Source organism: Mytilus californianus, unplaced genomic scaffold, assembly GCF_021869535.1.
Source record: "Mytilus californianus isolate M0D057914Y unplaced genomic scaffold, xbMytCali1.0.p SCAF_7, whole genome shotgun sequence".
Lineage (NCBI taxonomy): Eukaryota > Metazoa > Mollusca > Bivalvia > Mytilida > Mytilidae > Mytilus > Mytilus californianus.
In genome coordinates this window covers 89,012,388-89,027,966 of record NW_026262723.1, presented here as the reverse complement: position 1 = coordinate 89,027,966, position 15,579 = coordinate 89,012,388, and the positions used below count along the sequence as shown (strand labels likewise).

The 15,579-nt window shown below is 32.5% G+C and overlaps 1 protein-coding gene across 2 annotated transcripts in view; it reads right to left on the bottom strand.

The window, feature by feature from the left end:
- The window catches only part of LOC127707933 (protein Wnt-2-like), a 29,183-nt gene extending 13,604 nt beyond the window's left edge, over positions 1-15,579 (bottom strand). Inside the window, exons 1-7 of one of the 2 annotated variants that reach the window (XM_052212691.1) lie at positions 15,336-15,579; positions 5,443-5,548; positions 4,839-4,965; positions 3,337-3,459; positions 2,384-2,529; positions 1,732-2,008; positions 193-259 (exon numbers count right to left, since the gene is read on the bottom strand). In XM_052212691.1, coding sequence (XP_052068651.1) covers positions 193-259; positions 1,732-2,008; positions 2,384-2,529; positions 3,337-3,459; positions 4,839-4,965; positions 5,443-5,548; positions 15,336-15,391 — 902 coding nt within the window. In that variant the 5' untranslated portion in view covers positions 15,392-15,579. Of the gene's footprint in view, positions 1-192; positions 260-1,731; positions 2,009-2,383; positions 2,530-3,336; positions 3,460-4,838; positions 4,966-5,442; positions 5,549-10,389; positions 10,525-15,335 lie in introns of those variants that run through there. The other variant, XM_052212692.1, reaches the window with a different exon arrangement.

Below are 15,579 nucleotides of genomic sequence, written 5' to 3'. Positions count from 1 at the left end.
TTCGTGTCGCTCATTTTTTAGTTTTCTTGTGTTTTGTAGACTTTTGTAAATTTTTCCATGACGGTGTCTGTTTGTCTTCGACTTATTAGAATGAGTTCCATTGGTATCTTCTTTTGACAAACGTATGTGAATTTATCATCCTTGTATCAGAACTATATTTATATATGAATATAACACACACGGTGAACTTACCAGTGCTGATCAGTCAACTTAACAATCCTCAACATCTTTACAAGATTCTGATATGTCTTTAACATTACTGTAATTGAAGAATAATAAACTAGATAGACAACCAGTACAAACCAAAATGGCAATGTAAACTCAAATCTGTTCTATATATGCCATGATTAGGAAGACGGCCAATTATATAAAAACAGACGTTTTCTATTGTGGACGTTTTATACGTTGTCTTTGTTGTCCACTCGTTATAAGACGCTCTCTTTTTATGGAATTGCTAGGTTGTACGTTAATGACATATCAATAAAACTTAAACTAGCTATGGCCGTGACAAAAAATCCGAGGTGGTTTAATTCATTATTTTTAATAGCCCTCTATCAAGAAAATAGTGGTTATCAACCGACTCTCATTGTAAATTTCTAGATGAAAATTAAGATATCAATCGTTGTAATGCAATTGATATAGTTACAAAGTTATTTGATTTATTAAGTGAAAGAACATCATCTGTATAGCGGAAAATGGCGTTATGGTTAATGCTGGCTACTTTTTATTTTTCTACAGAAGCTCAAGTTTGCTTCATTAGAATAAAAGAACAAGTTTGCAATACTTGGGTAACATAGGATTCATATTGCTTGTTGAAAAACACGCCCTTCAAACATAACAAACATGGTGTCAATAAGTACATCAAGCATCTTGATGATGTCAGTTTAAAAAAAATGTTTTTGAATCAGAGGGGTTTACAAAGATTTTTCCTTTCTCATACAAATATTATATCTGGCTTAGCATTATAACTTTTTTGTTAGAACTATAGAGTAATTTGGATATCCAGCAAAGTCAATGAAGATCTAGTTTTATTTTCAAGTTGGTTGATATTCCAAAAGGAACATTAAACAGATCTACGATTGTTCCGGATTCCTCTTTTTATCTCTTCATGAATCAACATGATTTAAAGTATGGACGATTTTTACTTTTTCCAATTTCATGGGCAAGATAATGGTTCCTGCCACATCTCCCCATTTACAGCTTATAGATTTTATAAATATATCAAAAATAAAATTTCTACTTTCTTGAATTCCCCCAATTTGGATTTAATGCTCATAGAAACTATTAATATATTTGGGTTCCCATTTTTGTTTGTTTTAAGAGTTGACGGTCATACCAGAAATATGTGTTGTGCACACTGAAATCGGTATAGTAGTTTTACTTTTATTTTTAAACATTATCAGAATTACCAGTTAACTCTACCTTGATAGGAAACACAAACAATTTATTGGATTCCAGATTTCGACCGGTTATTATATGATATATTGAAAATTTTGAGATGGCTGCTTGCGGGTATTGTAGGGGAGATGTGGCAAAGTTAAAAGGGAGCCAATGACTTTACTCTTACAAAAAGTGGTATATTTTGTTTCCTCAATAGTAAAGCGTCCTATACCTTTTCGGTCTGAATTAATTTAAACTGTTTACAATCATGGAAAGGAGATTAAAAAAAGAGACACGTGATTTCAAGAGGATTTTGGGAGTTACTAATAATATATTATCCGCCATTCTTACCTTTGTTTTTGAAGATTGGTGGTACGTAGATACTATCTGGTGACATCTGCAAGTATGCTAGTTCTTTCTTTAAAATCAATTCACGAGTTCCACCATAGTATTCTAACCAAAGCTGTTTATCCAGATATTTAACAAATTGTGCATGTGTATATAGTTCTTTTAAGAAAGTTCCAATATCACGGAAGATGGAAACTTGTTTCCAGCATACTCTCATGGTTGCACAGTTATTATTAATACCAGGGCATACACAATCCAATTTTGCACTCCACAAGACTGCCTGTTAAACATGATGGTAAAATTAAAGTTATAGTGAGATGAGGGAAAAAATGTTGCCACAAGGTATACTAATACTTAATTTTTGTTAAATAATGAGCTAGTACCACTGTATCTTTATCTTGTTCGAGGTTCATTGTGTTAATGTTTAATCACTTCTCAACAAGATTAAAAAACTCATACACAGAATTTTTTTGTTGACTTTTGCGTTTTTAACTTTTTTTGAACGAGGTATACATGATTTTGCTTGTTTGTTTAATTTTTGGGATTTAATTGCTTTTCAGCGTTTAACTTTGATACATTTAAATATATTACACGAAAATAAATATAACCGCTTTCAATTGTGGCATTGACTAAATATGTATATTGTCTCACTTACTCTTAGTCCGACTTTATAATTATGACGTCGCATTGCTGCATTTGAATCGTTTCCAGGGTCCATCTTGTTGAGTAACTGCTGTGTAAACTTTATCCCAAATTTTATATTATCACTACAGCCTCCCCAAACCATTCCTGAATTTTGACCTGTATACATATATGTTTTTTTTTCAAAATAGAAGCTTTATTGTGAGAACATGAAATACAGTTTGGTTGCTTTGTGTGTGAAATCAAACTTATAATAAAACAATTTGTGAACTATGTTTAAATTAAGATTTGACAAAACTTCAAAATAATTTTTTATAAAAGATTATTTGTAAACCGGTTTATACAACTATACATAATATAACATAAAAGGTACCAATGTAACTGCACACAAAGTGCATTTCGACAATTAATGTCTCTTCAGTGCTGCTAAATGTCAAAATATTTGAAGAACCAAAACATCATACAAACTTTGAAGAGGTGATAAAACCGAAACGGACCAAAAGTATATCCAAACAATTGTTAAAAGCATTAATAGAAAGAATTGAAGAGTTGATAATGCTTTTTAATAATTGTAAAAGCATGCTCGTTATATCTTAACCGGATTGTAAGAACCAGTCTCGGTCATTGTAAAAGGACTTACATGTATCGTTTTCATGTAAATAATTATTGAATTTGTTGAAAATTAGTCATTTTAAATTTGGATTTTTACCTTTGTGATGTAGGTCCTTTACATCTCTATTTTTTTCATAACATTCAAGTCTATTTTAAAATAATACGTACCTTTCTTATCGTGTGTTTTTGTTGCGTGTATCTCTTATTGTTGTCTATTTCATATTGCCTTAAATAAATAGCTTATTAATTCAATGATAAACTTATGATAGCTTCGCATCGCATATAATGCGAACTATGATACTTCAAAAACAACTGTAGAAGAAAAAGCATGTAATATCACAAGAACAAACTTACTTGGTTCCCGTTTTGTATGATCACATGAACATAAGGTCTGTTCCTCTGACCTACAATACTTCGTTACGGCATACATAAGTCCAGCTGCGGTTATTGCTTGAACAAAAGATGCCTCTCTTGTGGCTGTAATAAAAAAAGTATTTTAAGGCAAAGATTAACAAAACCTGGCCAACAACACAAATGATCGATCCGTTAATCAATCATTCAAAATATTGATAAGGCCAAGATCATGACACATTTGTTCGGGAGTAACAATTATTTGAATGATTACAAGCATGTGGTATAAAGATATCACCATTCCCTTGAATGTTCCAGATGTTACCTGAACCGTCAGAATAAAACTTTTATTAAAGGAATAAACAGATACTTTTATATACACAGAGTTAACTTGACAAGAAACTGGACAGTGGTAGATAGATAGACGAAGGACAATATCATTCTTTGTATTCAAAATTTGTTAACATCAGAAAAAAAAAACTCCCAAGCAATGCCAAACATGGACATTTATTTGAATATGGTTGAAATATTTTCTATACCTGGAGTATGACGCACTCCCATCATTAATTGTGAACGCACTTTTCGAAACAGCTGTCCATTACAGGCCAAACTAGGGTAAAAGATGGTCAGTTTTTACAGAAATTTGCCTTTTTATGTACGACTTCCATTATCTTTGTATAAAAGATAATTGTCGTTCAGTATTTCACTTCTCCATAATATGTTGTTTTCATCTTAGTCATTATTCCTTTACACTTTGCATTACAAATGTTTGCCTAGCAATCATTATATTTTTCAATATTTTGTGAGCAAATTCATCTCAAAACTGATAAATTTTGTACATCAATGAGACAGTTACCAAACAAAAGAAACGAAATTTGCACATAAACAATTGACAGGTGTCCTAACAGTTTGCATTATATGTTTAAGTCGGTTAACATTCATTTTTATTCACACTTTCAAAGAATCCAGAGTCGTGTTTCGCCCACAAAATTTCCGAATTTTCAGATGTTTACTGTAATTCTTAGACTGTTGTCCTTATTTTAGTTTGGTTTTCTTTTGATTATGGGGTTATCATTTTCCTCGGTATCTTCTCATTTTCTAACTTTTTGTTTGTTTGGTTTTATTATCTGCTGTTGAATAAATTAAAATAAAAATAAGTAAAGACCACTGACCAGCTAATTTTTTAACCATCAACAACAACATTACATCACCCAGATTTGACTCATATGTCAATTTGCTCCGTTTTTTTTATTATGGCACGCGTTCTTCGAAGACGTGATCCTATTGATATATATCAATGGAAGGTAGATAACCAAATAAAACAAATGTTTAAAATGAAGTGTATTTTTCAATGAGACAGCAGCCCAAAATCAAAGTGACATTAAACTGTTAACAAAAATATTGGGCTAGCCTTTTTCATTTTAGCCTATATCTATTTTATAGTACTCTTTATGGTGTAAGATTCGTAACGCACAAGCCCTTTTTACATTTTTTTTAAAACTCACAATCATTTCTGTCAAGCATTGCTATATCTACTGGACAATTCCAGGTGTCCCATTTGAACTGATATTGGCACTCCTCTTGTGCTATAGAAGTTCCATTGGTCATAATATGTAAGATTTCTTCATTTACCTGTTAAAATGGAAAAAATATTATAAAACTCACTACAAAAAAAATACGTATTTTCATAAAATCTTCAAAAAACGAACAACAAAGTTTACAACTTTACCTTTAGCATTCTGCAATTCATGAACATTAATTTACTTTTCCTTGTGTTTACTCTACCTCACAGGTTGGTCCTTTCAGATTTACCATATCTGCAATCGAGCATCACTGACGAGAAACTAAAATGCACACATACACACACATACACATGGTCTGTCATTTTTACGTTAATATGTGGAACTTTATATGAACAGCATAATCAATAACTATGGATGACTACCGAACAAGAACATGTAAACCCTTCTTTAAGATAATTGATCAACAAAATTATCTTCTTTTCAACCGACTTTCACAATTTAACATGTTTTATGTACAAAAGTTCAGTTATGCCGGAAAAGATGCAAAATGATGTTCGTTTACAGATAAAGGGAAGTTAATGCATACCGAATGTTGGTCGAGAAAATCAATGAAATCCACATTCTCTGTAAAGGTATTGAAAACCAGTCCTTCTTCTGTAGATCTATTTAAAATTTCATTCAGGGACCTGCAGCTAAAAGAAAAAAAATATATACTTATAACAACGATCAATGCTAGTTCCAAATGGGCGTTAAGCATATAGAAATCAATCAAAGTTTATTGTATTGTAAAATAATTTTTGTCACAGAATTATTATAGATTTGCATTTATAAAAGTAAAATATGTTAGTACATCGACTACAACTGAAAAAGCATTAAAATCGTCGACATGAACAGAGATCATTGACTATTTAGAACCCAAGTTAAAGAATTGGAGTTACATTTTTGCAATCCGACATGTTAAACCTTTCTTGATGAAATTAGATAAAGACCGTAGCGAAATGTCCCCACTGCTTTTTATGTTACATTGTAATGGAGTCAAAATAGACTGCGGAAAAATTGCTACGCACATTTGATAAATTACCGTCCCAACTTATGTAATTAAACCACTTATCTTTGCAATTTTCATGGAAATGTGTTTTTTTTTTTATTTTATTAAGGGACTGTTGTGAAAACATTTGCATAGTACTAGATTCCAAGGTATAGTGACCATATTGCAAAAAACTTCCAAACATGTGGTTTCTGGACGTCTACAAAATATGGTTTCCCCCAACATATTAAAAATATCAAAGTATCGGATAACAGGAAGTATGTATGTTCAAGATCATAAAAGTTCTCAAGCGTTTCAACTTAATACCGTCAAGCTGCTTACCAAATATGAAGTCATTGTAAGGAGTAGCGCCCACAAGGTGTCACTATCCAATGAATGGTTATTTAACACTGATGAAAAACAGTCCTACCAAGAAAGGACGCTTTAAAACAAAAAGATGTGCAAGCAGTAGCGGTGCCAAACATAGATAATACACACATTTACAAATTATCATATAACTTTAAAGGGGTATTAGCTGTCAAATTCATGTTCATCGATTTGACTCAAATTCTCATTTTTGATTTATAATATACTAAAAAGTATATCCAAAATACAAAAAGTCTTAAATAAACAATTAACAATGAATGGACTCGATAAAATGTATCAACATTTCGTATGTATTTTTGTCTAGACGTCATCTAATTAACCATCAAGATGACCTCCGATGGTCATATAACCAGATATAAACATAAATATAAATATAAATACGTGCAATTGGATATTCTTGGTCTGTTTGATTTCATATTGTAGTTTAAAAAATATCTTTATCATCGTTTTTACCTGTATAAGGTATAATAAAATTGAGAATGGAAATGGGGAATATGTCAAAGAGACAACAACCCGACCAAAGAGCAGACAACAGCCGAAGGCCACCAATGGGTCTTCTACGCAGCGAGAAGAATGCGAATAAGAGTGAATGTTTGTGGATCGAATCAATCAACGAAATGGTTCATCCTTGTTTCACTTTCAATGGTGACATTTTTTTCCTTTTAATAGCTGAATACATGCATAACCCATGTCCAGCTAAGGTGTTAAAATAAGGTCACATGAATACGGCGAGGAATACGGATTCAGTGAGGTTGAATTTTATTTACTTGCATATGCATAATTCATCAGCGATGATTTGACAAAATTGAACCAAATGGCTGCTAGAAGCGAATTATTATTTCACTGTTTCACTTTCATTAATGATTGAACAAATAAAAATATACTTTTTTAAATATATCTCGTAGCTAATGCCCCTTTCACGTGTTACATAATATCTACAAATAGTGTACAATCATTCTTTTTATTTACGATTACACGAAACCAAACGCGAAACTTAACGAATAATATTTCTAATTGTCTTATTTGATCATAATTTTCGGACAAAATGTACATAAAATTCAGAATGGAAATGGGGAATATGCCAAAGAGACAACACCCCGACCAAAGAGCAGACAACAAACGAAGGCCACCAATGGGTCTTCAACGCAGCGAGAAATTCCCGCACCCGGAGGTGGTGCATGCATAAAGGAACAAAAATCATAACATACGTTATGTTTTTTTTTATCTGTTTTCTAATAATTCTATTCGCAGTCTTTTTGATCCATAGGTAAACATTTTAAAACGTAATTACTATCACATAACATAGTGAAAAGTGTAGAGTGTATACCACCCCTTTTAGTTTGATGAACAGATATGCCATATGTATATACTGTATTTGAATACACTGATGAGCCGTAAGGCTCCAAAGTTAATAAAGAATTTGAAAGCGAGATAGACATGATAGAATGAGACAACGACAGTATATTATATCGGAATTACTTTTGTTTAATAGTGACAAACATTTAAACAATTATCTAGGTTAAGAATGTTGGAATCGTTTCATAACTAAAATGCTAAGATGTATCTATGCATCTATCAATACATTTTATAACAGTATGACTACCACGTTATCGCTGTGTCTGTATTCATTCATACTTTACCATATTATTATATATATAAATGTTATACTATTTAGCACACATCTTTAATTAATTAAAAAAAAAACCATCATTTCTCAACATCTTTTGAGTTAAAATATGATAACGTCGTTCAAGAATTAACGAGGTTAGATGATCAGTTATTTCTTTAGTTAGTTACACTGGAAAAACTAAAAACGCGCATGGAAAAAAATAATTTAAGACTTATGGCGTCTTGGAAATCTTTCATCAGCTGTCAGAGAATTGGGTGAAGCAAAGATGTAAAAATATAAAATATTTATATTATTGGTATATCATAAATAACAACTTGTTCAATTATTACTGATGGATAATTTTTTTCTGCAGCAAATGTGCAATTGGTCTGCCGATTTTTATTTCTTTAAACAGAAACAGTGTAAATGATTTTTACACTAAAACAATATAATAGATAAAGAAAAAAAACAAAAACACAAGAAGGAAAACAAAAACAATAAAATGGGCGCAGCTTGATACGACCGCAGAGGTCGAACCCTGAACTGTTGGGGCAAGTATGGACACAACATTCAAGCTTGATACATCACTGAATTTGGATTGTGATTAAATATTTGACACAGCATAGGTTTTTGACACATAATGAATGTAGTCTAAGAACTTAAAAAAAATTTAATTTACCTATTCAAACCATATCATTATTATTTGCTTTTATATATAAATCAGAAATAACCAAATTAAAATGGAAAATTTTAAAGAAAAAAAAAAAGAAAATCCCTCCTCAAATTTTTTGAACCCCCTTATGATTCATCACCCCCAAACTCAATCCCAGCCTTCCCTTTGTGTTACAATGTATGGTGCCTTGCAGTACTATTTCAGAGAGATCCGTACACTTGAACACAAGTTATTGTCTGGAATCAAGAAAAATGCTTGTTTTTTTGCCCCTTTTTGGCCCCAAATTCCTAAACGTTTAAGGCAATTACCCCCAAACTCTAACCCAGCTTTCCCTTTGTGATATGGAACCTTGTTGTACAATTTCATAAAGATCCATACACTTACACACAAGTTATTGTCCTGAAACTAGAAAAATGCTTGTTTTTTTCCCCTTTTTGGCCCCTAATTCCTAAAATTTTAAGGCAATTACCCCTAAAATCAATCCCAGCCTTCCCTTTGTGGTATAGTACCTTGTAGTACAATTTCAGAGAGATCCATACACTTGAACACAAGTTATTGTCTGGAAACTAGAAAAATGCTTATTTTTGGCCCCCTTTTGGCCCCTTATTCCTAAACGTTTTGGGCAATTACCCCCAAACTCAATTCCAGTTTTCCCTTTGTGATATGGAACCTTGTAGTACAATTTCATAAAGATCCTTACACTTACACACAAGTTATTGTCCTGAAACTAGAAAAATGCTTGGTTTTTTTCCCCTTTTTGGCCCCTAATTCCTAAAATGTTGAGGCAATTACCCCTAAAATCAATCCCAGCCTTTCCTGTAGTGGTATGGTACCTTGCAGTACAATTTCAGAGAGATCCATACACTTGAACACAAGTTATTGTCTGGAAACTAGAAAAATGCTTATTTGTGGCCCCCTTTTGGCCCCTTATTCCTAAACGTTTTGGGCAATTACCCCCAAACTCAATTCCAGCTTTCCCTTTGTGATATTGAACCTTGTAGTACAATTTCAAAAAGATCCATACACTTACACACAAGTTATTGTCCTGAAACTAGAAAAATGCTTGTTTTTTTTTCCCTTTTTGGCCCCTAATTCCTAAAATTTTGAGGCAATTACCCCCAAAATCAATCCCAGCCTTTCCTTTAGTGGTATGGTACCTTGTGGTACAATGTCAGAGAGATCCATACACTAACACACAAGTTATGTCTGGAAGTTACAAAAATGCTTATTTTTGGCCCCTAATTCCTTAACTGTTAGTACCTTTACCCTTAAAATCAATCCCAACCTTCCTTTTGTAGTATTGAACCTTGTGGTAAAATTTCATAGAGATCCATTCACTTAAACTAAAGATAGAGTGCGAAAACCAATGTGTCTTCGGACGACGACGACGACGACGACGCCAACGTCATACCAATATACGACCACACAAATTTTTTGGCGGTCGTATAAAAACAACAGTCAACGGCTGAAATGTTGACAATCAACGAATCTCATACGGATTGAATAAAGGAAATTGTGGTTTCTATTCTTTTGTCCATGGTGATACCTGTCCTGAATTCTTCGACGTTTAAATTTGATTATCCCCTTGATGTTACGTTTTTTTTCAAATTTGATACGTTGAAAGACTTTAAGTCCAAACGGAAAAATGATCTAATCTGCTTGGATATATAAGAAAGCTAAAGAGTATACTATGACTTGTGAACTAGATTTAACAATATTTTGAAGAATATTGTTTACTGCACTGTAAATCAGTTTTAATCGCAATTGGTTTCTTTTTTTTTAGGTCATTAGTACTTAAAAAGTAACATATAAAAAAGAAAGTGAACATGATGCCTACCCTCTGGCTAATAAGAAAATACATAAAATAATCAAAGAACTATTTATTCCATTCATTATCACAACACCTCGTTGATCAACCACTCTTGGTAATTGAAACTGCACCCATCTTCATTTTATCTCTTAGTTTGTTTGATGATCTTTATTACATAATCGTTCGTTTTGGGTTTTCCTTAACACAACTTGAATTGCGAAATGATAACATCTGATAAATTTTCAGCCTGTTGATCAATTGGTTACTATATATAACAGACAATCAAAACTACCACTTTAATTTATACCTTTCTTTTCTCGTCTAGCTTCTCAATAAATCGTTCTATCCAATGCTACAAAAGTCATGATCAATGTTGACTTTTCCAGTAGTTTACTCAGGTTGCCCTCGGACAGTGTGAATAGCCCTTTTTCACGTACAATCATTTATCTGTACTCTCATGTACACTCAAATTGTAATGTCTCACCCAACTTAGGTAGCTCTTGAATTTTTATCCGATAAACTAAATTTTAATATAAACAATAACCGAACATATTACAAGTGACCAAACAACATATTAATTGACGAACGCGCGTAGTTATTATTTTTTTTTTATATAATGGAAAAGGAAATAGAAAATACAAGTAATATTATCGCTTTCTATGCATTCTCAGTTCGTTTTGATGTAAAAAGAGGCGGAAGATACAAAGGGGACAACCAGAACTCATAAGTCAATGGAAAACAAGTTATGGTAAAAAACCAAAAACGACAATACGAACAAATCCAATGAACACCACATAGAAAATTAAATATTGAGCAACACGAACCCATCCCAAAAACATGAAGTGAACTCAGGTGCTCCGGAATGATAAGCAGTTACTGATCTATATGTGATACTTGTCGTGTTTCTCATGCAAGTACAAAATTACGACAATTGGAACACATCCGTGGTCTTCTGTGACACAGATATAACATAACGGTCAACTAACCCGTGACGTCGTCCTCAAAATTTTCGAACGGCTGACTTTAACTTTACCACTTGGAACCATCAATTCAATAGGTTTCTTGTAAGCAGTAACCCTCTTTCAAGGAAATCATGATACACAAGCTCTGGAATATCGTATCAACCGGGAGATATCTACTTCATAAACAGTCGGTGCTTGAATGTTGTTACATAGGCATGGAAAGTTCATAAATGGGAAACTGAAATCCTCCCTTTCTTTCGTCAAGTTTTGTTTTGTGTTCTCAACCTACTTTCAATTTAAATTCCAGCTGTAAGTCAAGATATGAAAAGGTTTTACTGTATCTGTAGTATCGTCAATTTCAAGTTCTATAGGATCACCAAACTTTGAATTATTTAGTGAGAGGACATCATCTATATAGCGGATCTTCTGTGAAAACGTCTTTAACATACCATTACTTGTATGACCTAGTTAAAGACAACAGTAGTTAACCGATGTTTAATCATCTCATAAATCCATTAAAAAAATACAAATCAAGGTTTTCGTTGAATAGCAAGATTTCTAAAAGAAGCGATGAATTGCATCCAGATAAGCGTCTCCTGCTACACATGCACTCCCCCCATTCGAATCCACATTTAGTCAAAAGAGGAGTGAAAAATAAAAGCAGTAATTTACTGATTTTCATATTTCAAAAATCCATAAACACATCTCATGATAAAATATTTGAGGGAATCGCTTTGACGGATGAAATAGGATTCTTGGACAAAGTAAGCGCTGCCTTTTATGCATGCATGACCTTTCATCCTAATCCAGGCTCATTTAAAAATTTACAATCAGTAAAGGAGGAGGTATGGTAAGTGCCATTATTTGGTCCGTATGATTGCAAAAATAGTAAAATCAAAGTCAAAAGTCTTTCAAAATTATGTTAATTTTATTGATAAATGAACAGGTTGATATAATCTGGACAGTTTAGAGCCTAAAGGTCACTTGTGATGTCACTATGATGGCATAAACATGTTGAAATTAACATCTTTGATCTAAAATGGCCATTTTACGCATAGTTATTAGGACAAAATAGACATCAGAAGAGGCCTTATCCCAAACGATATTTTACATACATTAACATCTTTGTAAAATATTTTTGGAGGAAACATATTATTTTGGGAAACAACTGTGTTCATCGGAAAGTACCAAGACCTAATAGATAAATATTCAGTGACTACTTCACAACTAATTCATATAAATTTCATCACTGCATCAATTGTGTTACGATATTTTTTCACTCGAGAGTTAAATTTCAATATCTAAAGCGCGAGACCTGTCGAACTTAAAAAAAAATAAAATTTAACTTTTGAGAGTGGAGAAATATCGTAATACACGAGATATAGTGGTGGAAGTTTACCCTTCTTTTTCAAAACTTTGCAGAAAGATGTGTTCTTTATACGTGACGTCATCAGACATGGCCGCCTTTTCTTCATGACGTCACAATAGGAAATTCAGTAGAAATCAAGAAAATTTGACGTCATAATTGACTTTGGGCCAATCATTTGCTGAGAACAAAGTTTTGTCTAGAGATGAGAAATAATTTTCTCATACCGATCGAGAAATGTGAAAATAGCATGAAAATTTGAGAAAAGATGGTCTTCAGTTATAGATTATGGGTGCTGAAGTTGTGTATCTTTTTATTTACTTTACAATTTTCCCTTTATTTGTCTTCGTGCTATTATGTGTCTTTTGATCGTATGGCTTTTGACGTGACTCGGTATTTATGCATCCCGCTATTGGGTTTTTGACTCTGCCGTCCTGGTGCAGGTGGGTCCTGAGGTGCGATTCGGACAAAAGAGGTTTTTACAGTGTTGTTTCCATTTTATTTACCCTTGTTTTCATATTTCACTTAATGTATACTCTATCGAGAGAGTGTATACTATATACAGAATGTACTTTCAATTACAAACATTTTTTATCGACGTCTTTGTCAATTTGCTATCAACTACAAAACATTTTTGTTGGCGTCTTTGTTAGATGTATATGTATGTTTGTTTGAATTTTTAGGTCAGTTGTGTTGTATGTCTGTGATGTATGTCTACACAGTTTTGACTCCTAGGTCCCAATTATTGTCACATTGATATTATGTTTTTTTGGTTGCTCACCAAATATATCAGTATAACGGAACTATAAACAAATATCATACAAGTTGGAGGTTTAGCTAGCTATAAAAATCTTCGGAAAATTCCTGTATCAAGCAAGGAATATGACAGTTGTCTCGTAGCTAATGCCTCTTTAACATGTTACATAATATCTACAAAAAGTGTACAATCATTTTTAATTTTTTACAATTATATGAAACCAAACGCGAAACTTAACGAATATTATTTTTAATTGTCTTATTTGAATCATAATTTTCGCACATAATGTACATGTATGTATAAAGGAACAAAAATCATAACTTACTTTAATTTTTTTAATCTCTTTTCTAATTATTCTATTCGCGGTCTTTTGGATCCATAATCAAAAAATTTAAAACGTTAAAACTATTGCATAACATAGTTCAAAGTGTATAGTGTATACCACCCTTTAAACCAGAAATCAAAGAGCCGACACAAGATAGTTTGATGAACAGTAATGCCATATGTATATACTGTATTTGAATACACCGATGAGCCGTAAGGCTCAAAGGTTATTAAGAATTTGAATGCGAGACAGACATGATAGAATGAGACAACGACAGTATATTATGTCGGAATTACTTTTGTTTAATAGTAACAAACATTTTAACAATTATCTAGGTTAAGAATGTTGGAATCGTTTCATAACAAAATGCTAAGGTGTTTCTATGCATCAATCAATACAGTTTATAACAGTATGACCTGTTTAATGAGGATTACCAAGTTGTCGCTGTGTCTGTATTCGTTCATATTTTGCCATTAACTGATATATTATTTAGCACACATGTTTAATTAATAAAAACATCACTTCTAAACATCATTTTGAGTTAAGCTATGATAACGTCGTTCAAGAATTAACGAGGTTAGATGCTTATTTGTTTCTATAGTAATTTACACTGGAAAAACCAAGTATGCGCATGGAAAAAAATAGTTAAAGGCTTGTGACGTCTTGGAAATCCGCCATTAGCTGTCAGAGAATTGGTTATAGCAAAATAGACGTAAAACATAAAGTATTTATATTATTAGTGTCTCATGAATAACAACTTCTCCAATTAAAAATAATGGATATTTTTTTTTCTGTAGCCGCCACAATATTTTTCTTAATATCCATATGATTGACTATTCAAGGCTAGACATGCAACAAAAAAAAGTATAACAAAAATACTGAACTCCAAGGCAAATTCAGAAAGGGGAAGTCCATAAATAAAGGCAACAGTAGTATACCGCTGTTCGAAACTCATAAATCGATAGAGATAAAAACAAATCCGGGTTACAAATTCATACGGATTCAATAAAAGAAATTGTGGTCTCTATTCTATTGTCCATAGTGTTGTCTGTCCTTAATTCTTCAACGTTTGTATTTGATCATCCCCTGACGTTTTTTTTTCAAATTTGATACGTTGAAAGATTTCACTTCCAAAATGAAAAATTATCTAATGTGCTTGGATATATGTGACAGCTAAAAGAGAGGCGAAAGATACCAAAGGGACATTCAAACTCGTAAGTCGAAAATGAACTGACAACGCCATGGCAAAAAAGAAAAAGACAAAACGACAAACACCAGTGCACAAAACACAACATAGAAAACTAAGGACTGAGCAACACGAATCCCACTAAAAACCAAGGGTGATCTCAGTGGCTCCGGAAGGCTAAGCAGATCCCGCTCCAAATGTGGCACCCGTCGTGTTGCTCATGCGAGTACAATAAGGATGATAATATTACTTAGGAAATAGAGTTTACTGTACTATAAATCAGTTTCATTCGCAATTGGTTTCTATATGCTATTTTCTTTTTAGGTCATTAGTATTTAAAAAGTAACATATAAAAAGAAAGTGAACATAGTTCCTACCTTCTCGCCAATAAGAAAATAGATAAAATAATCCAAGAACTATTTATTCCATTCATTATCACAACACCTCGCTGATCAACCACTCTTGGTATTTGAAACTGTACCCATCTTCATTTTATCCCTTAGTTTGTTTGTTGATCTTATTACATATTTATTCGTTTTAGGTTTTCCTTAACACAACTTGAATTGCGAAATGATAACATCTGATGAATTTTCAGCCTGTTGATCAATTGGTTACTATTTA